General features: G+C 46.5%; 1 protein-coding gene across 2 annotated transcripts in view; it reads right to left on the bottom strand.

Moving 5' to 3' along the window:
* Window positions 1-565: 565 nt before the first annotated feature.
* The window catches only part of AK8 (adenylate kinase 8), a 68,385-nt gene continuing 45,137 nt past the window's right edge, over window positions 566-23,813 (bottom strand). Inside the window, exons 12-15 of one of the 2 annotated variants that reach the window (XM_058159531.1) lie at window positions 4,782-4,862; window positions 3,926-4,106; window positions 2,927-2,947; window positions 566-2,398 (exon numbers count right to left, since the gene is read on the bottom strand). In XM_058159531.1, the coding sequence (XP_058015514.1) occupies window positions 2,927-2,947; window positions 3,926-4,106; window positions 4,782-4,862 (283 nt within the window). In that variant the 3' untranslated portion in view covers window positions 566-2,398. Of the gene's footprint in view, window positions 4,107-4,781; window positions 4,863-23,813 lie in introns of both variants that reach the window. The other variant, XM_058159530.1, reaches the window with a different exon arrangement.

Below are 23,813 nucleotides of genomic sequence, written 5' to 3'. Positions count from 1 at the left end.
TTGTCTTTGGTGCATAGGCTCTCAGTGTACATAACAGAATAGAATAGGATAGGATAGAATAGAATAGAATTCTTTATTGGCCAAGTGTGATTGGACACACAAGGAATTTGTCTTTGGTGCATAGGCTCTCAGTGTACATAGAATAGAATAGAATAGAATAGAATAGAATAGAATAGAATAGAATAGAATAGAATAGAATTTATTGGCCAAGTGTGATTGGACACACAAGGAATTTGTCTGGTGCATATGCTCTCAGTGTACATAGAATAGAGTAGAGTAGAGTAGAGTAGAATTCTTTATTGGCCAAGTGTGATTGGACACACAAGGAATTTGTCTTTGGTGCATAGGCTCTCAGTGTACATAAAAGATACCTTCATCAAGGTACAGGCTATAATAGCAGACCCCAGAGAGCCCCACTCCTCCCCAAGACTCACTGGGAGGTGTGCTTGGATGCTTTGTTCCCTTACACACACCCCAGGATTGGGGACCAATTCTCAAAAATTAGGAAATTCCACTTTGGAAGAGGAAAAAAAAAAGCCCGGGTGTGGGGACAGACGACGACAAATCAAAGCACTCGTCGTGGTTGCCCCCATCCTATTTATCTCCTGATCTCCTTGGCCAGTGCTTACTTAGCCGCAATCAGATGCTAATCAAATCTGTCGCGGGTCCCAAATTGGTTTGGAAAGGTCGTTGTCCAATTATAAAAACCTAATTCCTTTTTTCTTTGCCTGCTGAACCTTCGCTAACGTGTGTGTGTGCGTCTCTCTCTCTCTCTTAACTATGCAAAGGGGATGCAAAGGCCCCGGCAAGCACTCCCTGGTAATTAAATGTCAATTGTTTTAGCGCTTTCCGAGGGAGAGTCCTACACGAGTATTAGCATGGTCTCCTAACCCAGACGGCCTACACTTCAGGCTGAGCGGACGCCCTTGGGGGGTCAACCGTTGACCCGAAACTCGGGCGGAAAGACGCACCGACTGCATTTCAATGAAGCCGGGAGATTTGGCTGGGTTTCTGCGCACTTAGCTGAGCGGAACTAATATTATGGGGTTGCATATAGATGAAAGAAAGGGGAGGGAGGGAAGAGCGAGGCTTTACGGCTAAATTAATTAAGCAGATGTACCTGTCTAATTAAAGGCCCGTCGCCGTCCCTTGTTCCCTGCCTTGCGCGCCGCAAACAGTATTTAAATGCGTGGCCAAAGACGTTTTCCTTATCAATATTTAGTAGCGGGACTCTCGATGCAGGTGATATTAGCAAGATGTAGTCCTTTATTTATTATTAATAGCCAGCCGTCCAATTTAGGCCCAGCGGTGTATCTTAACCACCAGCGGGCCGCAGAAAGCAAATGCTTGCGTCAGCAGCAGCCGGCGGGAAAGAACAGAAAGGTTAGAAACCCTTTGGGATTGAGGTGTCCCCCCCCCCGGGCCCTTTTTGGGGGCAGGCTGGCGATGGAGCTAGGAAGGGTCTTAGTAGCTCACGGGCTCTAAAGGAAGACTGAGGATTCCCGGGTCCGTGTGCCAGCGTTAGCAGCGCTAACCACGTGAGCTAATTCTACTAGAATTTCTTATTCTAACCCTGCTGCAGATTCTGACAGGTTTGAAAGGATAGGTCTCCCGCTGTCTCTTTTGCAGCCTGAGGCATTGGAGAAATTCCTTTTTTTGAGATTCTTCCTCCCCTCGTGATGCAGCTCTGGGCTAGGCTTCCTCTTATCCGACCGTTCCCTAGGCAGCATTATAGGCGGTCCTCAACTTACGACCCACAATGGAGCCCCAAATTCCCACTGCGAAGAGAGAAGCGAGTCTCTCTCTCTCTCTCACACACACACACACCCCACATTTTACGACTTCTTTTTTTTGGCACCGTTGTCAAGCCAATCGCTGCAAGTTGTTAGGCAAGTAACACGGTTGTTAAGTGAATCTGACTTTTGCTTGTCGGCGGGGGAGGATCGCATGCAAACCGTCATAAATACGAGCCGGTCCAAATTTTGATCCCGTGACCCTGGGAGATGCTGTAGTGAAAAAACGTAAGCGTGAAAAGCGGCCCTGTTGTTGTTGTTTTTCCCAGCGCTGTTGTAGCGATCACTAAATGAATGGGTTATAAGTCAAGGATTACCTGGACAACATTGGATGGCCAAGGCAGCTCACCTGTTCAACAGCCAGAGAGCTGTTGGGTTTCCTTGTTGGGAATTGTGGTCCACCAGGAGCCTGCGGAGGTGGCAGCGGAGTCGGACAGTGAAGAGGCTGGGGAGGACAATGGGCCAGTCCTGGAGTCAAGGGAAGGCCCGGATGAGGGCTCTGCGTCGGAGGCAGAAATGGGGCCAGGGCCATCTGGGAGCGATGCAGGGACTCCGGAGCCTCCAGAGGCGGACAGCAGAGGCAAAGGAACAGGAGGAGCCTGTTCCTAGTGTCGTGTCCCACTCCTCCGCTGACGGCTGAGTCAGGGAAATCCGAATCAGGTGTGCCTCTGCAGCTCTGCCAAAGTCCTAGCAAAGTCCTCAAGGCAGGCAGGAGACCAGAAAGTGACTTCAGCAAGATATGTTTAGACTTTGCCTGACTCAGAGAATGCCAGAAAGCAGATCCTTTATATAGGCCATGAGGTGTGGCTCCATGACTCAGCACTTATCTAGGCCTGCCCCTCCCCCTTCCTTCTGTTGCCTCTGCCTATCAAGTCTTCTGACGCGAGGGTCACTCCAGTCGGCAGCTGTTGGTAATAAACCTTCCTCAGGCTCACATGCTGAGGAGGGGGGGGAGGGGTCTAGTTGCTCCGTTTGCCTGGGCATGGAGCCAGAGCTGGGGGCTGGAGGTATTTCTTCTTCTTCAGCCTGTCTGGGCATGGAGCCAGGGCTGGGGGCTGGAGGTATTTCTTCTTCCGTGTTCGGAAGCAGATAAGAAGACCCCGGCTGAGGTGAGATTGGACGAGACACAACACCTAGTTCACGCATGCGAAGACCTGCCAGAAGGCAAGAGCAACTAAAGCAAAAAGGACGACTCGGAAGTAAGGCCAGGAGATGTTTGGCCCCTCCCATAACATTTAAAGGAGCAAAGGCTCTTTGTAAGGAAAGCAACATAGCTACATTTGTTTCTAGTCGGCATCTCTTGTTTCTGAACTTCGTGGGGCTTTGCCAAGAAAAGCCTTTGGCCCAAAGAGGACAAAGGTTTGTGATAAGGCCGAAGGACTTTTTGTGAAGGACTTTGTTTTGGACTTAATTTGGACTAAGCTGAGAAGGAAGTAATTGTCAGCTGTTCTAATAAAATATGTTTGTTTAGGACTGATTGTGTCTGGTAATAACTACTTGGGCCTAGGTCACAACACTCACCGGGGTGGGGGAAATTAACTGGAAAAGGCTGGAAGGCCATTGTCTGTGATTCAAGCAGCTTTTAATAATGTTATCTGCACAATTTAAACCAAACCAAGTGACCAAGTTGAAAAAGAAATTAGATTTTCCGCAAACACAGCAAAAGTGAAGGCTTCATCCAATTTCTTCCCACTTAACAATTCAAATACTTTTTTAAAAACGTGGGAAAAACAAAGGGATAAACAGATCACAACTTTATTTAGGAGAGGGGACACGTATCCTTTTCAAAAGAGTCACCCTCTCTCTTCCAAATAGCATTATTTAAAAACAAAACAGGATTACACGAGGGTTGTGTGAAAAGAGCTACTTGGCATCCTTCCACACAGGAAGAGAAATCAGAAACAAACCTAAACTAAAACTATTCGAGTTTTAAGAACTTCCAATTCTTGATGGCTTCGCTTGGATTTCCATATTAAGGAAACTTCAAATTACTCATTATTATTTTTTCCCCCCAGCTCTTAGATGGAGAGTTAACTTTCAGCTTCCTTATTACAGAGGCTGAGCTACTACAGATTCCAGATCTCTTTGACCGGCAGTGGGTTGATCGCGTAACTCTCTATGTACTCGAATACCGTTTGGGGGTCTTGATCGCCATTGATAAAAATCGCGTCTTCAAAATATCGTTCCAGATTGCTAGAAAGCCTGAAATACAGGTCGATTTTGCTCTTGATGGTTTCTTCCATCTCCTTTGGATTGATCAGCAGGCGGTCGTTGACTTCCTTGGTAATGGCTGGTTTGTACAGCGTATGGTATCTGGAAAGAAGTGGCGGGAAACGAAGGCGTGACACGAAGTCCCCCGCGGGCATTAAGTGTTTTATAAAAAGGTAAAGGTGTCCCCTCGCACATACGTGCTAGTCATTCCTGACTCTAGGGGGCGGTGCTCATCTCCGTTTCAAAGCCGAAGAGCCAGCGCTGTCCGAAGACGTCTCCGTGGTCATGTGGCCGGCATGACTCAACACCAAAGGCGCACGGAACGCTGTTGCCTTCCCACCAAAGGTGGTCTCTGTTTTTTCTACTCACATTTTTTACGTGGTTTTGAACTGCTAGGTTGGCAGAAGCTGGGACAAGTAACGGGAGCTCACCCCATTACGCGGCGCTAGGGATTCGAACCGCTGAACTGCCGACCTTTCGATCGACAAGCTCAGCGTCTTACCCACTAAGCCACCGCGGTCCCTTTTTAAGTGTTTTATATAACCCAGCTTTAAAACAAATCTGCTGGCGGATGGCCGATTGGAGCACAAAGAGATAAACGTCTACATACCGTTCAAAAGCCTCCATGGTGGTCGTAAGTCAAGGATTACCTGCCCCTGTCCGTTTTTTCCTTCCGCTTCTCACCCAAATATTGCCACGGCCAATTCTGCAAGTTGTTGTTCTTCCACGCACCCTACTCCTAAACACACCTTAGCAATGTCAGGCCAAGCCACTAACCTTTCCCCGCTGATCGGATCCACCATGGAGTAGGAAAGGCGTTCGAGAATGGTTTCCGCTGAGACGTTGAGGAAAAAGACCCTGAAATGAAGAAGGATTAAGGTGAAGGACAATCTCAGCGGTCGACTGCCAGTGAGAGCAATCAGTTTGCTCACTTAACGGCCTCAGGATTTGCTTAACGACCGAACTTCACTTCATCATTGTTCAACTGCGGCCAAAAAACCCCCCCAAAAGGTTGTAAAACCGGGCTCACTTAACAGCCTCGGGATTCGCTTAACCGCCGTGGCAGAAAAAAAGCTCACACAACAGGACGCAACCCACTCAACAACTGCCTTGCTTGCTGCGGTCGTAAGTCGAGGACTGCCTCTACTCCACCTCGCCTCCTCACCACAGGGCGAAGGTCTCGTTACAACGCAGTTTGCGTTGTGTGTGAACCCAGCCGCGTCGGCTTCTTTGATCAATGGTCGTAAGAACCGCAGACTGCGGTTTTTGAACCCGTGCCCCAATTTACAGGGGTTAATTTAAGACTTAAATTCATTTAAATTTAGATTTCGGTTTAGCAGTGCGGCGGGAAGTGGGGGGAAGGCTTTCTGGAATAGGCTTTCTCTGAGCTTTCAGTTTCTCAGCTCGGCTTTTACGCTGTAATATATATATATATATATTTATTATTATTATTTCTCGCTTTGGTGTGCTTGAGACATTCCGCCAAAAGGAACATTTTACATCTGCCGGGAGAGACTCAAATCAGATGAAACGGAGCGTTCCTCTCCGTGCCAAGCGTCGAAGAGATTACGCGGCGCCCTTTGTAGAACTTAAAGTTATGAAAATCATTCCTGTTCGCTCTTCAAATGTTTACAGATAATAATTTCCATTCCCATCGTGGGATTTTTTTTTATTATTATTATTATTATTTTGGGTGGCGGGGGAAGATGAGAAGCACAAAACAGAAACTCAGGCTGGCTGAGTGGGGAAACAAAACCGCCGAGGAAATCTAATGATTTGTGAAGACAGGAGAGGAATATACAGTTTCTAACCGTCTTTTATCCTTTACACTCCAAACATTTTGTTCCGGCTTTGTTTCTGTTGCCCAACAACACTAAGGAAACACAATTGTCAGAATGAATAACTTGTGACAACGTGTCTCCGGATTGAATATCCTGGCAGAGAAAGGAAGAAAAGGGGGGGTTGTGGGGTAGGAAGGAGGGAGTGGGGAGGGAAGGAAAAGACGGCTGTTTGTATCGCCCCGATAATTGATACTCTTCCCCCATTATATTTTCCAAATCAACAAACAAAACACACACAAAAAGGAAAAAGGTATCTCAAGAAAGCTTGTCGGGGGGAAACGGAAGAAAAGGGGAGGGAGCCAAAAACAACGAAAAAAGAGCTTTAAAAAAAAACAAACACACCAAACAACCACCACTCTATTCTTTGCGAAGCCGCTAACAAAACGCAACTTGGACACGTCTTGTCAAAAAATGTGCTTTTTCGTTTTACAATATGGTATGTATGTTTGGCTGTCTGTCTTATTATCCGCTGCGGCGTCGGCAATGCTAAGGCAAGGTGGTGAAGAGATGTGGAAGAATGGGACAAGTGGTGTGTGTGTGTGGGGGGGGGGAGGTTTCCCAACTTCTGCCTAAAAATAACCAGGGACCAGACTGGTTTGCTTCCTGGCTGGCATCGGCAGTCTCCAAAGGAGATGTGGAGACTCTCGAAAGAAGTGCAGAGAAGAGCAACGAAGATGATTAGGGGGCTGAAGGTGTTGTGGTCCATCAGCAGCCTATGGAGCTGGCAAATGGAGTCAGACAGCGATGAGGCTGAGGTGGGGCCAGGGCCATCGGGGAATGAGGTGCGGACTCCAGAGCCTCCAGAGCCTGATAGTAGTGAGGCAGAGGAACAGGAGGAGCCTGTTCCTATGCACGCATGAGAAGAGGTGCCAGAAGAGCAGCTCAAGCAGAGAGGACGACTCGGGAGTAAGGCCAAGAGATGATTGGCCCCTCCCATAAGGCTTAAAACAGACCAGCACCGGCTTTTCAGCTTTGCCGGAAAATAACGTTGGTTGCTTTGTCTTCTGCTTCGTCTACATCTTTGTTTTTGTGGCTTCTGGATGTCTGCCAGGAAGGGCCTTTGGCAGTTTGCCTAATTGGACTGTGAGATAACTGAGGAATTTGTGTTGGGAGGCATTTGTTTTACTTTGAGTTGAACGACGCTGGGAATGAAGTCATTCCCAGCTGTTTGAATAAAGTTTGTTTTTCCACAGACTGAGTTTATTACGACCTCTTTGGGCCTGGGTCACAACAGAAGGCTAAAACGTAGGATGAACGGTTGAAGGAACTAGATCACGGGTGTCAAACACAAGGCCCGGGGGGGAGAGGTGCTTAGATCTGGCCCTCGGGGCCCACCCTGGAAACAGTGAAGGACTGGCTTGCAGTGCAGAACAGAACAGAACAGAACAGAACAGAATAGAATAACAGAGTTGGAAGGGACCTTGGAGGTCTTCTAGTCCAACCCCCTGCTCAGGCAGAAAACCGTCTACCATTTCAGACAAATGGCTGTCCCATCTCCTCTTAAAAACTTCCACAGTGTTGGATCATCCAGAACTTCTGGAGGCGAGTTGTTTCACTGGTTAATTGTTCTCCCCGTTGGGAAATTTCTCCTCAGTTCTAAGTTGCTTCTCTATTGGAAGACCGCTATCATGTCGCTCCTAGCCCTTCTCCTCATTAGACCTGTAGCTCATAGATGAAGCCAAATGAGGACCGATTGGGGGGTTTTCAATTCTCCCACCCACCCTATTACTCAACCCGAGGAAAACACGGGCGCTTCTTCACAGGAGGAACGTTACCAGCACAAGCTAAGGAGAGAAAGGTGTCCTGCTTGTTCCACGTTCGCTGGGAGCAAGCATTTTTAAGAGCCTTGAGAAGGTCGAGCATTGCTCGCCCACCCTTTCTCGTTCGCGCTCTTCTCTTCTCCAACCTGGCAGGCGAGGTCCACCTGCTTCCCAGACGGGGGGGGGGGCTCCCGCCTCCTTTCCTCGTTGTTATTCACAGCTCTCTTCCTCCTTACTCTCGTTTGTTATTCCATCATGGGAAAATTCCCCGGGGAGGTTGTTCTGATGGCACTTGACGAAGAGCAGGAAGGCGGTGGGGGGGGGGAAGGGAAGCCACGACTGGAGCTCCTTTGGATGGTGTTTAGCCCCCACTCCTCACTTTTACTTCACAGGCGGGTTTTGGAGGGGCTAAACCCTGCATGGCTGGGAAGAGCAAGCGGGAGAGCTTGCTGGAGTCCAATTGGGGTGTGTGTGTGTGTGTGTGTGAGAGAGAGAGAGAGAGAGAGGTATATGAATTTTTTTAACTGAACCTTGAAAAGAAGATAGAAACATACAAAAAGGAAGGAAGGAAGGGAACAGGGAAGGAAGGAAGGAAGAAAGGAAAAGAACAGGGAAGGGAGGGAGGGAAGAAGGGAGGGAGGGAAGAAAAGAACAGGGAAGGAAAGAAGGAAAGGAAGGAAGGAAAAGACAGGGAAGGAAGGAAGGAAGGAAGGAAGGAAGGAAGGAAGGAAGGAAGGAAGGAAAAGACAGGGAAGAAGGAAGGAAGGAAGGAAGGAAGGAAGGAAGGAAGGAAGGAAGGAAGGAAGGAAGGAAGGAAGGAAGGAAAAGACGGAAGGAAGGAAGGAAGGAAGGAAGGAAGGAAGGAAGGAAGGAAGGAAAAGACAGGGAAGAAGGAAGGAAGGAAGGAAGGAAGGAAGGAAGGAAGGAAGGAAGGAAGGAAGGAAGGACGGAAGGAAGGAAGGAAGGAAGGAAGGAAGGAAGGAAGGAAGGAAGGAAAAGACAGGGAAGAAGGAAGGAAGGAAGGAAGAAGGAAGGAGGGAGGAAGGAAGGAGGAAGGAAAGAAGGAAAGGAAGGAAGGAAGGAAGGAAGGAAGGAAGGAAAAGACAGGGAAGGGAGGGAGGGAGGGAGGAAAAGAACAGGGAAGGAAACAAGGAAGGAAGGAAGGGAACAGGGAAGGAAAGAAGGAAAGGACAGAGAAGGAAGGAAGGGAACAGGGAAGGAAAGAAGTAAAAGACAGGGAGGAAGGGAGGGAAGGAAGGAAGGAAGGAAAGAAGGAAGGAAGGAAGGAAGGAAATAGGAAACCTTATTTTTTAATTTCTCTCTCTAAAGTTACATCCTCCTGCTCTTCTCTACCTAAAATAAAAATTTTCCGCTCTCCTCTGAGATTTTTTTTTCTTCCTTTTACATCTTATGGTTAACCATTGTCCACAATTCCAGCTTGCTTCAACTGCTTGAGAGACACGTTTTGCGCAAGCCAGGCTGGATGCTGTCTTCAAAGTTCTTTTTCAAAAGGCAATTGGACTGTGTTTTTGTTTTTCCTTGAAGAAGAAGAGGTTTCGCTTCTCATCCAGGAAGCTTCTTCCATTCTGACGTCTTGACTTTGCATCTAGGACGCTTCCAAGATGCTGTTTTCATAGCCCATCTGGGTAAAAAGTGATCCATTATAAGTGGCTTAAATAAACAAGGTGCATTTTCTTTGAAAGCTGTTTGGGAAAGCAGTAAATACATTCCAGGGGTGAAATCCAGCAGGTTCTGACAGGTTCTGGAGAAACGGTAGCGGAAATTTTGAGTAGTTCGGAGAAACGGTAGCGGAAATTTTGAGCAGTTAGGAGAAACGGTAGTGGAAATTTTGAGCAGTGCGGAGAACTTTTAGTGGAAATTTTGAGCAGTGCGGAGAAACGGTAGTGGAAATTTGGAGCAGTTCGGAGAAACGGTAGTGGAAATTTTGAGCAGTTCGGAGAAACGGTAGCGGAAATTTTGAGCAGTGCGGAGAAACGGTAGTGGAAATTTGGAGCAGTTCGGAGAAATGGTAGCGGAAATTTTGAGCAGTGCAGAGAAACGGTAGCGGAAATTTTGAGCAGCGCGGAGAAACGGTAGCGGAAATTTTGAGCAGTTTGGAGAAACGGTAGTGGAAATTTTGAGCAGTGCAGAGAAACGGTAGCGGAAATTTTGAGCAGTGCGGAGAAACGGTAGCGGAAATTTTGAGCAGTTCGGAGAAACGGTAGTGGAAATTTTGAGCAGTTCGGAGAAACAGTAGCGGAAATTTTGAGCAGTTCGGAGAAACGGTAGTGGAAATTTTGAGCAGTGCCGAGAAACGGTAGTGGAAATTTTGAGCAGTGCCGAGAAACGGTAGTGGAAATTTTGAGCAGTGTGGAGAAACGGTAGCGGAAATTTTGAGCAGTGCGGAGAACCGGTAGTGGAAATTTTGAGCAGTGCCGAGAAACGGTAGCGGAAATTTTGAGCAGTTTGGAGAAACGGTAATGGAAATTTTGAGCAGTGCGGAGAAACGATAGCGGAAATTTTGAGCAGTTTGGAGAAACGGTAGTGGAAATTTTGAGCAGTTCGGAGAACTGGCAAATACCACCTCTGGCTGGCCCCAGAGTGGGGTGGGAATGGGGATTTTGCAATATCCTTCCACCAGGAGTGGGGTGGGAATGGGGATTTCGCAGTATCCTTCCCCTGCCACGCCCACCAAGCCACGCCCACAGAACCGGTAGTAAAAAAAAATTGAATTTCACCACTGATACATTCTCTTCGTTTCACGCAAAGGGGAAATAAAAAAAGACTTTTAATCCCATCTGTCCTAAACAGAAGCAGTCCTTATGCTTGGGTCAAAAACTTTCCCAGGAAGGGCGAGATTTATTTCTTTGAATAATACATATTTTTTTTTAGGAGGAGGAAAAAAAAAAAAAGGTCCAAAAAATGCAAACGAGAGAACAGGGAGGGGTTTAAAAAAAAAAAAGAAGAACCAATGATAAGCCATTTTACACGTGTGTCAGAAGTAACCGGTCTCCTAATAGAGAATACGTCCTCGCTATTTAAATACTGTCAAATCGAACCCTTTCCAGTTTAATAGGGTTCGCTTCTGGTGATGGGAACCGCAAAATAAATCCGATTAAACATTTATATCTCGGAGTATTAATTAAGAGGACGGAGGGAAGGAGAGGCACCGTGTGGCCTAGCGGTGGAAGGGGAAGGGAGGGGAACCGGTCCATCAAGAGTACCCCAATATGCTTAGCGCGTGCCCAAAAAAGACATTCCACAATCAAGTGTGTAAATGTTCCCGGAAAGGGATCTTGAATATTTTATGTGTATTTGTCATAAGACAGAAATAATAACCGCTGCGCGCAGCTATTAGAATTAATATTTATGCAACCTAGCCATGAAATATTCATGGGGACGGAGGAAAGGGGAGACCGCCCACCCACCCATCCGCCCACCCACCCAAGGAAGGCAAGAAATAATTTACATTGGGTTCGGTTTACCCGTCTGCTTGATGTTTAAAGATAACGTTGACAAGGCTCTCCCAACAGTTTGGAAAAAAGAAAAAAAAAACACAGAAGGAGAAAAAGGAAAAAAAAAATTGAAGGGAGGGTGTGGGGGGGGGCAAGCAGCTGACAGCTCGCAGATTGAGTTCTGACAGCCTTTTTTTAATAGTTTTTTTTTTAAAAAAAAAACTAAATGTCCCTCCTACCACTCTCTCTCTCTCTCTCTCCCTCTCCCTCTCTTTTTTTCCTCCTCCTGTTGCCGGAGGCGATTTTGTCTTGCCAAACCGTTCATCGCTTTCCTTCCATCTGCTGAAATTAAGGAATTAATGAGCGACTGTGCATTTTGCCATGGGGGGGGGGGGGGAAAGAGAGGAGGGGGGGAGAGAGAGAGAGAGAGGGAGAAATGTTTACTGATGATTAAATGATAATGCGGGGCCCCCCCCTTTCCCTTCCCTCCCCCCCCCTTGCTGTATAATTCATGAGCCAATTAAAGGAAGTCTTAGTTGATTTGATGGGAAGTACAAATACCAAAAAAAACCCACAAAAACCCCCCCACCATCTCGCATTTAACTAATAGGGAACCGCATCCTCCCACCCACCCCCCCAGCCCGGCCTGCCTCAGCTTTCTCACATTACCCAGCTAATTGCTCGAATTTATAAGGCTGTGACTGATCGCCATGCATATTTCATTGTTCTCAAATACTTCGGTTGTTTGCATCGATGTCTCTGCTGTTAATATGTCAGCGGCCGGCCAAATTTCCACGTCCCGGTCAGAGCACAGAACATTGAATAACGGAGTTAGAAGGGACCTTGGAGGTCTTCTAGTCCAACCCCCTGCTTGAGCAGGAGATCCTATGGTACTTCAGACAAATGGCTGCCTGGTCTCTTTTTTGAAAGCCTCCAGGGATGAAGCAGGCACAACTTCTGGAGGCAAGGAGTTCCGCTGGTTGATTGTTCTCACTGTCAGGAAATTCCTCCTTAGTTCTAAGTTGCTTCTCTCCTTGGTTAGTTTCCATCCATTGCTTCTCGTCCTGCCCTCAGGGGCTTTGGAGAATAGCTTGACTCCCTCTTCTTTGGGGCAGCCCCTGAGATATTGGAAGACTGCTATCATGTCTCCCCTAGTCCTTCTTTTCATTAAACTGGATCTACCCAATTCCTGCAACCGTTCTTCGTATGTTTTAGCCTCCAGCCTTCCAATCATCCTCGTTGCTCTTCTCTGCGCTCTGTCAAGACTGACTCACAATTTCACCCACATTCTGCTTTTTCGTCGGTCAGTATCCGTGAGACATTGCTCCCACCTCAAGGACACCCCGAGCAGAGTTCCCAGAGTGGCTGGCTGGTTCCCATAACAAAACGAACAGAAGTGATTGGTGGATGCAATGGACTGTGGGAAAATGAAAAACTAAACTAAAAATATAATATTCCAAAAGAAAGAAGTAGACTTCTTCTTCCTCTTCCTCCTCCTTCTCATTATTTCTTCTCCTTCTCCTTCTCCTTCTCCCTCCTCCTCCTCCTCCTCCTCTTCTTCCTCCTTCTCCTCTTCCTCCTCCCCCTCCTCCTCCTCCTCCTCTTCTTCTTCTTCTTCTTCTTCTTCTTCTTCTTCTTCTTCTTCTTCTTCTTCTTCTTCTTCTTCTTCTTCTTCTTCTTCTTCTTCTTCTTCTTCCCCTCATTTCTTCTTCTTCCTCCTCCTCCTCCTCTTACTCCTCTCCTCCTCTCCCCTCCCCCTTCCTCCTCCCCAAAATGTGCCACAGATATCCTGACAATGTGGTGAGCCATTTCAGTTGCGACAAACCCAAAATCACTACCACTTCTTCCTCCTCCTCCTCATTAATCTTAGTAGACAGACTCTAAATTTTTTCTTGTCTTCACAACAATACACTCCTTCTCTTCTCTTCCCCTCTCTCTCTCCTCCTCCTCCCCTTCCTCCTCCCCAAAATGTGCCACAGATATCCTGACAATGTGGTGAGCCATTTCAGTTGCGACAAACCTGAAATCACTACCACTTCTTCCTCCTCCTCTTCCTCATTAATCTTAGTAGACAGGCTCTAAATTTATCTTTTTTCTTGTCTTCACAACAATACACTCCTTCCCTTCTCTTCCCCTCTCTCTCTCCCTACCTCCCTCCCTTCCTTCCTGTTTGTCTTCCGCTTCTTGGGAACCATTCCCTCCTGAGGCCACTGAGTGTTTGCGTATCCAACAGATTGAAAGATGGGCGCCATCTGACACGATAAGGGCACTGAAAATCGAAGCCTGCCCCCAATTAGCTTTGGCTCTGAGAAACAAATTGCTGGGCACAGAAGAGAGCTCTATGTGATGATATATTCAACAGATCTGGTCATTCGGCAAAGAACGCTGAAGCATCCAGAAGGATAGGCTGATGGTTATTTTTTAAATACTGTTGACAATTTGGGATGGAGAGGGGAGGAAAAGAAGACGGTCAATTGTATGTGTGTGTGTATATATATATATATATATATATATATATATATATATATATATATATATAGGTCTTTGGTTATTCGGGTTTTCTCCCGCGTAAAATTGGAAGTGTCTTGGCGACGTTTCGACGAAATCTCATTCGTCATCTTCAGGCTTCAGCTTGTGATCGCAGCTGTTTCTTCCTTTTAACTGCTAGTGGGGGTTTGAACTGATTGGGTGGGAGCTTGGCTGTGCTCTGATTGGATCACACATTGCTCCCAAAAGCACGAAGCTGAAGCCTGAAGATGACGAATGAGACTTCGTCGAAACGTTGCCAAGACATTTCCAACTTTACATGGGAGAAAACCCGAACAACCAAAGACCTACATACAAACACCCGTGAAAACTTCAGAAAACCTACATATATATATATATATATATATATATATATATATATATATATATATGTATATGTATATATGTCTTGGCATATTCGGGTCTTTTCCCGTGTAAGGTTGAGAGTATCTTGGTGATGTTTCAACGAGGTCTCACTCATCATCTTCAGGCTGGTGTTTTCGGCTTCGTGCTTCTGCGAGCAAAGCGTGGTGGGAGCTGCCGTCTCTCTCTACAAAATCTCCGCTTTGCTTGCACAAGCAGCAGCGCGACACCAGCCTGAGATGATGAGTGAGAGGTCTGAAGATCTCATCCACGGAAAAGACCAGTAAGACTCCTATACCCGTGAAAACCTACGAAAACACACACACACACACCCATATATATATGTATGTATGTATATATATATATATATAATTTTCCAAGCCTAGATGGCCATTTAGATAGCGTCTGTCCTACTCTTCGCTGTTTCTAGAGGCGGGAAGAGAAATGTTTGCACCTGCAAAATATTTTTTTTTTATCTTTCAAACCAGAGAAACTTCAGGATTTGGGAGAATTGGCAAGGCCTCTGCCGGTCTTCTGTACAAAATGTAGCCTGCTGATTAAGAAACAGCAAGACAAGTACATTTCTTCCCCTTTCTTTCCTTTCCCTTTCTTTCCTGGTGTTTCTTTTTGTGGTTTATAATAAACTGAAATAAAATGGGGGAAGGAAGGAAGGAAGGAAGGAAGGAAGGAAGGAAGGAAGGAAGGAAGGAAGGAAGGAAGGAAGGAAGATTAGAAAGGGAAGGAAGGAAGGAGGGAGGGAGAGAATAAAGGAAGGGAAGGGAGGGAGGAAGGAGGGAAGGAAGGAGGAGGAGGGAGGAGGGAAGGAAGGAAGGAAGGTAGGAAGATTAGAAAGAGGAAGGAAGGAAGGAGGAGGAGGAGAGAATAAAGGAAGGGAAGGGAGGAAGGAAGGAGGGAAGGAAGGGAGGGAGGGAGGGAGGAAGGAAGGAAGGAAGGGAGGAAGATTAGAAAGAGGGAAGGAAGGAAGGAGGGAAGGAGAGAATAAAGGAAGGAAGGAAGGAAGGAAGGAAGGAAGGAAGGAAGGAAGGAAGGAAGGAAGGAAGGAAGGGAGGAAGGAAGGAAAGAAGGTAGGAAGATAGGAAAGAAGATAAGAAAGATGGAAGGAAGGAAGGAGGGAGGGAAGGAAGATAAGAAGGAGGAAGGAAATGGAAGGAAGGAGGGGAGAGAGGGAGGGAGGGTAGGAAGGAATAAGATAAGTAAGAGGGAATGAAGTAGGGCGGGAAGGAAGGAAGATAAGAGGGAGGGGAAGGAAGGAAGGAAGGAAGGAAGGGAAGGAAAGAAGGAAGGAAAGAAAGGGAGATGTCCCCAAAACACACAACTTGCCAGACCTCCCAATTCTGAACACAATTTGTCCTTGGGGTGTTAAATATATTGTTTTTATTGGGTTGTGGGAAAATAAGCTGAATGAGAGCACCAAATTTTCAAAGTTTTGGTGGGCGGGGTTAAAGATTATACTAATTGGATTTTATGGATTTTTTAATGTACCAGTGAGAGCTGCATAATTGCTTGAGCAGACAATATATACATAATTGTACATTTATTAGTAGCCGTATATTAGCACTTATTAGTATTATAATGCTAACTTATACAAGCAAATATACTGTGTATATCTTAATACTCCATGGTGATGGGTGAATTAGGATAATATTCTCTATTAGCTTTTTTTTTCTCCAAAGGCAAACATAGATGTCACCGTTTCAGAATTGTGAATCTGGTTTGACAAACCCTTTCACTATATTTCATTAGTCTTCCAATATTTGAGGGGCTGCCCCAGAGAAGAGGGGGTCAACCTATTCGCTAAAGCACCTGAAGGCAGAGCAAGAAGCAATGGATGCAAACTGAAAGAGGGAAGGAAGAAAAGAGGGAGGGAGGGGGACAGAGACGGAAGGAAGGAAGGAAGGAAAGAAGAGAAGAAAGAGAAGGGAGGGAGGGAGATGGAAGGAAGGAAGGAAGGAGGGAAGGAAGAATGGAAGGGAAGTTAGGAAGGGAGGGAGGGTTAGAATTAGGGTTAAGGTCCAGGAAGAAAAAGAAGAAGAAGAAGATAGAGAGAGAGAGAGGAGAGAGAGAGAGGAAGGAAGGAAGGAAGGAAGGAAGGAAGGAAGAGAAGAAAGAAGAGAGAAGAGAAGAGAAGAGAGAAGAGAGAGAGAGGAAGGAAGAGAAGAGAAGAGGAAGGAAGAATGGAAGGAAGGAAGGAAGGAGGAGGAGGAGGAGGAAGGAAGAAAAGAAGAAGAAGAAGATAGAGAGAGAGAGAGAGGAGAGAGAGAGAGGGAAGGAGAAAGGAAGGAAGGAAGGAAGGAAGGAAAGAAGAGAAGAAAGAGAAGGGAGGGAGGGAGGGAGATGGAAGGAAGGAAGTAAAGAGGGAAGGAAGAATGGAAGGGAAGTTAGGAAGGGAGGGAGGGTTAGGATTAGGGTTCAGGAAGAAAAAGAAGAAGAAGAAGAAGAAGAGAGAGAGAGAGAGAGGAGAGAGAGAGAGGGAAGGAGAAAGGAAGGAAGGAAGGAAGGAAGGAAGGAAGAAAGAAAGAAAGAAAGAAAGAAAGAAAGAAGAGAAGAAGAAGAGAAGAGAAGAAGAGAAGAAGAAGGAAGAAGGAAGGAAAGATGGAAGAAAAAAAGGAAGGAAGGAAAAAAAATGAAGGGAGAGAAAGATAAAATAGAATAGAATAACAAAGTTGGAAGAGATCTTTGAGGTCTTCTAGTCCAACCCCCCTGAAGGAAGGAAGGAAGGAAGGAAGGAAGGAAGGAAGGAAGGAAGGAAGGAAGGAAGGAAGGAAGGAAGGAAGGAAGGAGGAAAGGATGGAAGGAAAAAAGGAAAAAAGGAAGGAAGGAAGGAGGGAGGGAGGGAGGAAAGAAAGAAAGAGGGAAGGAAGGAGGAAAGAATGAAAGGAAAAAGGAAAAGGAAGGGAGGAAGGAAGGAAGGAGGAAAGGATGGAAGGAAGGAAGGAGGAAAGGATGGAAGAAAAAAAGGAAGGAAGGAAGGAAGGAAGGAAGGGGGCAAGAGGCTGACTCTGTAAACCGCTTAGAGAAGGCTGTAAAAGCTCTGTGAAGCGGTATATAAATCTAAGGGCTATTCCTGTTGCTATCATCAATTTGTACCTTCCTCATCAAAACACCAAGGTTGAAAATTCACCATTTGCAAACCACATTGTCCCATTCGCTGCACCCCAACTGACCATTACCTTGGTTGAGAATGAAACACACCAGTATGCTCTTTCTTTCTCTCTCTTTCTCTCTCTTTCTCTCTCTTTCTTTCTTTCTTTCTCTCTTTCTCTGTCTCTCTCTCTTGCTTTCTCTCTCTCTCTCTCTTGCTTTCTCTCTCTCTCTCTGCCAAATGCTATTCCTTCTAGGTAATCAGATCCCCGTTAATTAATAAAACTGTCAGGTTAATTGTCCCAGTCTGGACATCCTTATCCAGTTTGTAATACAAACCCTCTAGCACTTTCTCTCCCCCTCCCTGCCCGCACACTCCCCCCCCTCCTCCGCCCTTTCGCTTCCTGCTCAATTAACTTAATGCTATGCAAATGAGCGGCTCTCCTCACCCGTTAGCTTGTAGCCCTACCAATGTTAATAGCATAATTGGGCCTTCAGTAAGGTAATTAGACACGATTTCTTCCATTAGTCTTACAAGCCTAATTATTGCTGATGAGAGAGAGGGGACTCGATCGGGGCTAGGCAGGGCATCTGGGTGAAAGCAAATATAGACAAAACCCTGACAACTCAACACAACCCTCTAGATCTATGGCACATTCGGAGGGGAAGGGGAGAGGAGGAGGTATGGGGAAAGGCAGCCTGACCCACCGCCAGCTAGGACAGAGGTCGGCAACCTTAAACACTCAAAGAGCCATTTGGACCCGTTTCCCACAGAAAAGAAAACAGCGGGAGCCACAAATTCCTTCCTGCGCTGGACTATTTCTTTTTTTATTATTATTAAAAAGTTTTATCAGAGTTTTAACAAATAATTACCCTCCTCCTCCCTCCACCTACCCCCCCTTCACCCAACCCCCCCCCCCGATTTCCCAGAGCAAATACAGGGTATAGCATTTACCAATCATAAGCTAAAATACACTAATTATTCATAAACTCCCATCCCTCCCCTAGAACCATAACTCCCTTATTTCATATAAAAAAAAGATTTAAAAAAAGGAATACTGTATACAAAATACATGGGCCTCTGGTGGCTCAACAGACTAATGCAGTCTGTTATTAACAGCAGCTTGCTTGCAATTACTGCAGGTTCAAGTCCCACCAGGCCCAAGGTTGACTCAGCCTTCCATCCTTTATAAGGTAGGTAAAATGAGGACCCAGATTGTTGGGGGCAATAAGTTGACTTTGTATATAATATACAAATGGATGAAGACTATTGCTTGACGTAGTGTAAGCCGCCCTGAGTCTTCGGAGAAGGGCGGGATATAAATGCAAAAAAAAATAAAATACAATTATTACTTTCTGGTCATTCATATGAGGGAGTCGGGCTGTTCTCCAAAGCACCTGAGGGTAGAACAAGAAGCAACGGGTGGAAACTGATCAAGGAGAGAAGCAACTTAGAACTAAGGAGAAATTTCCTGACAGTTAGAACAATTAATCAGTGGAACAACTTGCCTGCAGAAGTTGTGAATGCTCCAACACTGGAAATCTTTAAGAAAATGTTGGATAACCATCTGACTGAGATGGTATAGGGTTTCCTGCCTGGGCAGCGGGTTGGACTAAAAGACCTCCAAGGTCCCTTCCAAGTCTGTTCTTATATTAAATATGCTATTTGATACTTTTTAGTCTGATATTTGTTTTGAATGTATTCTATCCACCTTTTCCATTCCACTATATATCTTTCTTGTGAATAGTCTTTCAGATATGCTGAAATTTTTCCCATTTTTCTGCTAAGTTCGTTACTTTTAGTGTCCATCCTTCAACAGTAGGCAGTTGTTCCTTCTTCCAGTATTGTGCCACCAGTAGTCTGGCTGCTGATATTAAGTTTAAAATTAATTTAACACTGGACTATTTCTTGAGCGGCCACAAAACTAGCATATATAGTTGAATGAAACGTTCTGTTTTCTCCTGAAACTTTTCTTTTCTTGGATTGATCCATGGTTGGCCTACCGGGGGGATCGAAAAGCTCAATAAATCGCATGTGGGTGGGTGTCACATTTTGGCGGTTGTGAAATTTCTTCTTCTTCTTCTTCTTCTTCTTCTTCTTCTTCTTCTTCTTCTTCTTATTATTATTATTATTATTATTATTATTATTATTATTATTTATTAGATTTTTATACCGCCCTTCTCCCGAAGGACTCAGGGCGGTTTTGATTGACAACTGGAGCCGCAGCAGAGTGACAATTTTGAGTGACAACTGGAGCCGCAGCAGAGGGGTGAAAGAGCCACATGCGGCTCCAGAGCCACAGGTTGCTGACCTCTGAGCCAGGAGATTTCAGAGCAAGGATGGTGGGCCCAGGAAATTTGGCAAGGTAGTTGGGGGGAGGGAAGGATACTCGTTCTGTGGAGTCCTTGGTGGTCCCTGAGCTCGGTGGTCTTCTTGCAGATGTTTCGTTGGCCAGCTAGGTAACACCATCAGTGCTAGAAGAAGGTGGGGTTTGTGGAGGAGAAGGAGCAAGAGGAGGGAGAGGAGGAGGGAAGGTGGGAAGAGGATTGATGCGCTCTGAGTTTGGCTGTTCATTCGCAGACGTTTCATGACCCAACTGGGTGACATCATCAGTGCTAGAAGAGGGATGGAGTTTGTGGAGAGGAGGAGGAGGAGAACGACCGTGGGGTTCTTGGTGGTCTCTGAACTTGGTTGTTTACTTGCAGACCTTCCATAACCCAGCTAGGGAACGTCATCAGTTATAGTAAGTCAACAAGGTTGAGAACCACCTGGATGGGACCTTAGCTACAATGGTGCTAACCCTTTATTTGCCTATGTTCGCCGTCTCTTCTCTCCATGATCTCGAAGGCTTGTCATCCGCCAAGAAAAGCTACTGCCTAAGAGGACAATCCGACGTTAATTAATCCAGTCATCATGAGCCTCTCTAGGAGAGCAACAGAGTAACAGAACAGAATAATGGAGTTTGAAGGGACCTTGGTGGTCTTCTAGTCCAACCCCCTGCTCAAGCAGAAGGCCTTATACCATTTTGGACAAAATGGTTGCCCAAACTCTTCTTAAAATTCTCCCATGATGGACCACCCGCAGTTTCTGGTGGCAAGCTGTTCCACTGATTGATTGTTCTCACTGTCAGGGAACTTCTCCTTAGTTCTGGGTTGCTTCTCTCCTTGATTAATTTTCTTCTCCTTCTCCTTCTTTTCTTCTTCTTCTCCTTCCTCCTCATTTCTTCTTCTTCTTCTCCTCCTTCTCTTTTCTTCTTCTTCTCCTTCCTCCTCCTCCTCCTTCTTCTCCTCCTCCTTCCTTTTCTTCCTCTTTGTTTTCCTCTTCTTCTCAACCTCCAGCTCCTCCTCCCTTCTTCTTCTTCTTCTCCCCCTCCTCCTCCCCCTTCTCCTCTTCCTCCTCCTCCTTTCTTCTTTTTCTTCTTCTTCTCCTCCTCCTCCTCCTCCTTCTTCCTCCTCCTCCTCCTCCTTCTCCTCCTCCTCCTCCTCCTCCTCCTTCTTCTTCTTTTTCTTCTTCTCCTCCTCCTCCTCCTCCTCCTCTTCTTCTTCCTCCTCCTCCTCCTCCTCCTCCTTCTTCTTTTTCTTCTTCTCCTCCTCCTCCTCTTCTTCTCCTCCTCCTCCTCCTCCTCCTCCTCCTTTCTTCTTCTTTTTCTTCTTCTTCTCCTCCTCCTCCTCCTCTTCCTCCTCCTCCTTCTCCTCCTCCTCCTCCTCCTCCTCCTCCTCCTCCTCCTCCTCCTCCTCTCCTCCTTCACCTTCACCTTCTCACCTAGAGCCAACCTTCGTTGGCCTTTCGACAACTTCCCAACGCAACTCCGGACAGGAACGTTTCTCGCCCGGGCTTTAATTAAGTCACGTCCTTTCATTTCCAGCTGCCTCTCGAACGGTTCTCAGAAGAGAGCAGGTAAATGTTAAGATGGGGGAAAAGGACGGCGGATTCGAAGTTGGGTGATCTTTTCACCAAAACCTTCCTCCCCCGAACGCAAAGCCCGGTACGTCTGCGGAATACATATTCAACAATAAAGTATGCTGGCCCACGTCTGGCAAACTCGAAGATAATGGCACCCTGCGAAGGTCACGGAGGTTTTATTAGCTCAATTAATGGAGGTGTAAGATAAGGCTAATGCCGAACTCTTCAAATGGCTAAAGGAAAAAAACCCGTAGTAATGGAGTTATTAACCTCTCCCAACCGTTGAGAATGCGGGCGGAGGGTTCCTGGCGCCATTTTCCAGTTCAGGTCTCCATTAATAGGCAGCTGATTAGCTTTAATCCACCCTGAAAACTAGCAGCGAAGACAGGAAAAGTCCAAATAATCGCCAGGCGGGAGAACATAAAATCCCCTATTTTCTCTCTACTAGAGCAGCTCATTGCTTTGAATTTTTTTTTTCTTCCTTTCTTCCCCTTCATTCTCACCTGGCCCCGGAAAGCAGAACAAGGAAAAAAAACAAACACAAAAGACGGTTTCCTTTCGCTTCCGCTTCCAGGTTTTGTCCTTCAACTACCGACTTCCAAAAGTTCACTTAGTGACCGTTGGAACTTAACAACGGCGCTGAAAACAAGGGGACCGGTTTTTTCCCTTCCACGCTCCTGACCGTTTCAAGCATCCCTTACGGGGTCGCCTGATTTGCAAATTCGGGGGCTTGACAGCCGACTCACGTTTATGACGGTCCCGGGGATCGTGCCGTCCCGTTTTGCGACCACTTGACAAGCGACGTCGACGGGGAAACCGGATTCGCTTAACAACCGTGTGGCTCCCAGTGATTCACTTAAACAAATGCGGCAAGAAACGTCGAAAAAAACGGGGCGAAACTCGCTTAAGAAATTTCTCACTTAGCAGCATAAATTTTGCGCTCCGTTGTGGTCATAAGCCGTACTACCTGTACTAAGCCATTCGTTTAGCGACCGTTTAAAGTCACAACGGCACTGAAAAAAGGGAGTTAGGACCACCGTTCACAGTTAACAACCGTGGCAGCAGCCCCGTGGCCACGTGATACAAAATTTGGACACTTGGCAACTGGTTCATATTTATGACGGTTGCGGCATCCCGGGGGGGTGGGGTGTCATGCGATCTCCTTTTGCGACCTTCGGACAAGCGATGTCCGTGAGAAAGTCGGATTCACTTAACAACCGTGTTACTCACTGAACATCTGCGGCGATTCACTCAACAACCATGTTACTAGCTGAACATCTGCGGCGATTCACTTGTAGATTGGGTTGCAAAACCCACTTAGCAACCTGTCTTGCTTTGCAACAAAAAGCCGGCGAAATAAATGTCATAACCAAACTAAATACCGGAGAATCCAAGTCCCACTTGGCCAGGGGTGTTATACTCAAGGCCCGGGGGCCAGATCCGGCCCATGGGGTGCTTAGATCCGGCCCGAGGGGCTGCCCTGGAAACAGCGAAGGACTGGCCCGCGATGCCTTTGCAGTGAAAACGTAGCTCGCGAGGACTGCATGAGGCCCTCCCGAGCTCCATTTTTGCTGGCAGAGGGTTGCAGGAGGCCATCGCAGCCGAAAACGGAGGTCGTGAGCCACGGGCGCCCCTGACACGAGTAATGTCAAGCTGGCCACGACCACCCTGGGCACGGGCAACCCCCCCACCTCCAGGTACACACAACTCTGATGCAGCCCTCAATGAAATCAAGTTTGACAGACATAATAGCAGTGTTCCAATATCTCAGGGGCTGCCCCAAAGAAGAGGGAGTCAAGCTATTCTCCAAGGCCACCTGAAGGCAGGACAAGAAGCCATGGGTGGAAACTAATCAAGGAGAGAAGCAACCTAGAACTAAGGAGAAATTTGCTAACCATTAGAACAATTAACCAGTGGAACAACTTGCCTCCAGAAGTTGTGAATGCTCCAACGCTGGAAGTTTTTAAGAAGATGTTAGATAACCATTGGTTTCTGGTATAGGGTCTCCTGCTTGAGCAGGGGGTTGAACTAGAAGGCTGCCCCAAAGAAGAGGGAGTCAAACTATTCTCCAAAGCCCCTGAGGGCAGGACAAGAAGCAACGGATGGATACTAACCAAGGAGAGAAGCAACCTAGAACTAAGGAGGAATTTCCAGACAGTGAGAACAATTAATCATTGGAACTGCTTGCCTCCAGAAGTTGTGAGTGCTTTAACGCCGGAAGTTTTTAAGAAAATGTTGGACAGCCATTTGTCTGAAGTGGTGTAGGGTTTCCTGCCTGGGCAGGGGGTTGGACTAGAAGGCCTCCAAGGTCCCTTCCAACTCTGTTATTATTATTGTTGTTATTACCCCTGCTTCTTGGCCAGCTCCTAAGCCAAATCCCGGTTGACGCATATCCCATCCTGGTTCACCTACCACGCCGGTCCTGATTTTGACTTAAGTCTTTCTTTTAAGAAGAAGAAGAAGAAGGAAAAAAATAGTCCTTCAGGCAGAGCGTTGACATCATCCCAGCCGCATGATTTCCACGGGCTAATTTGACGCCAGGAGAAAGCAGGAGGAACGCAACTTTTTTTTTCTTTCTTTCTTTTTTTTCCTTTTTTTTTCTCCCGTGGCTCCAAATATTCCTGCTGTTGCTTTGTTGACCCCCCGGCCGAATCTAACACCTTTTTCCGAGGCAGTAAATTATTCCGTTCTTTCGCCTGAGGCAGGTTGCAGGATGCTAGGATGGGAGGGAATCTCCTGCGCTTTCTGCCTGTTTTATGATTACATATTAAGAAATTTTATAGCCCAATTTGTTTCTTTTGGTTGGGAGAACATTTCTTCGCTGCCCACTTCGGCTCCAAATAACTTGATTTTTATTT

Source organism: Ahaetulla prasina, chromosome 16 (assembly GCF_028640845.1).
Source record: "Ahaetulla prasina isolate Xishuangbanna chromosome 16, ASM2864084v1, whole genome shotgun sequence".
In the NCBI taxonomy this organism is placed as follows: domain Eukaryota; kingdom Metazoa; phylum Chordata; class Lepidosauria; order Squamata; family Colubridae; genus Ahaetulla; species Ahaetulla prasina.
Note: the sequence above shows the minus strand (reverse complement) of the source record. Positions and strands in the feature narration are given on the sequence as shown.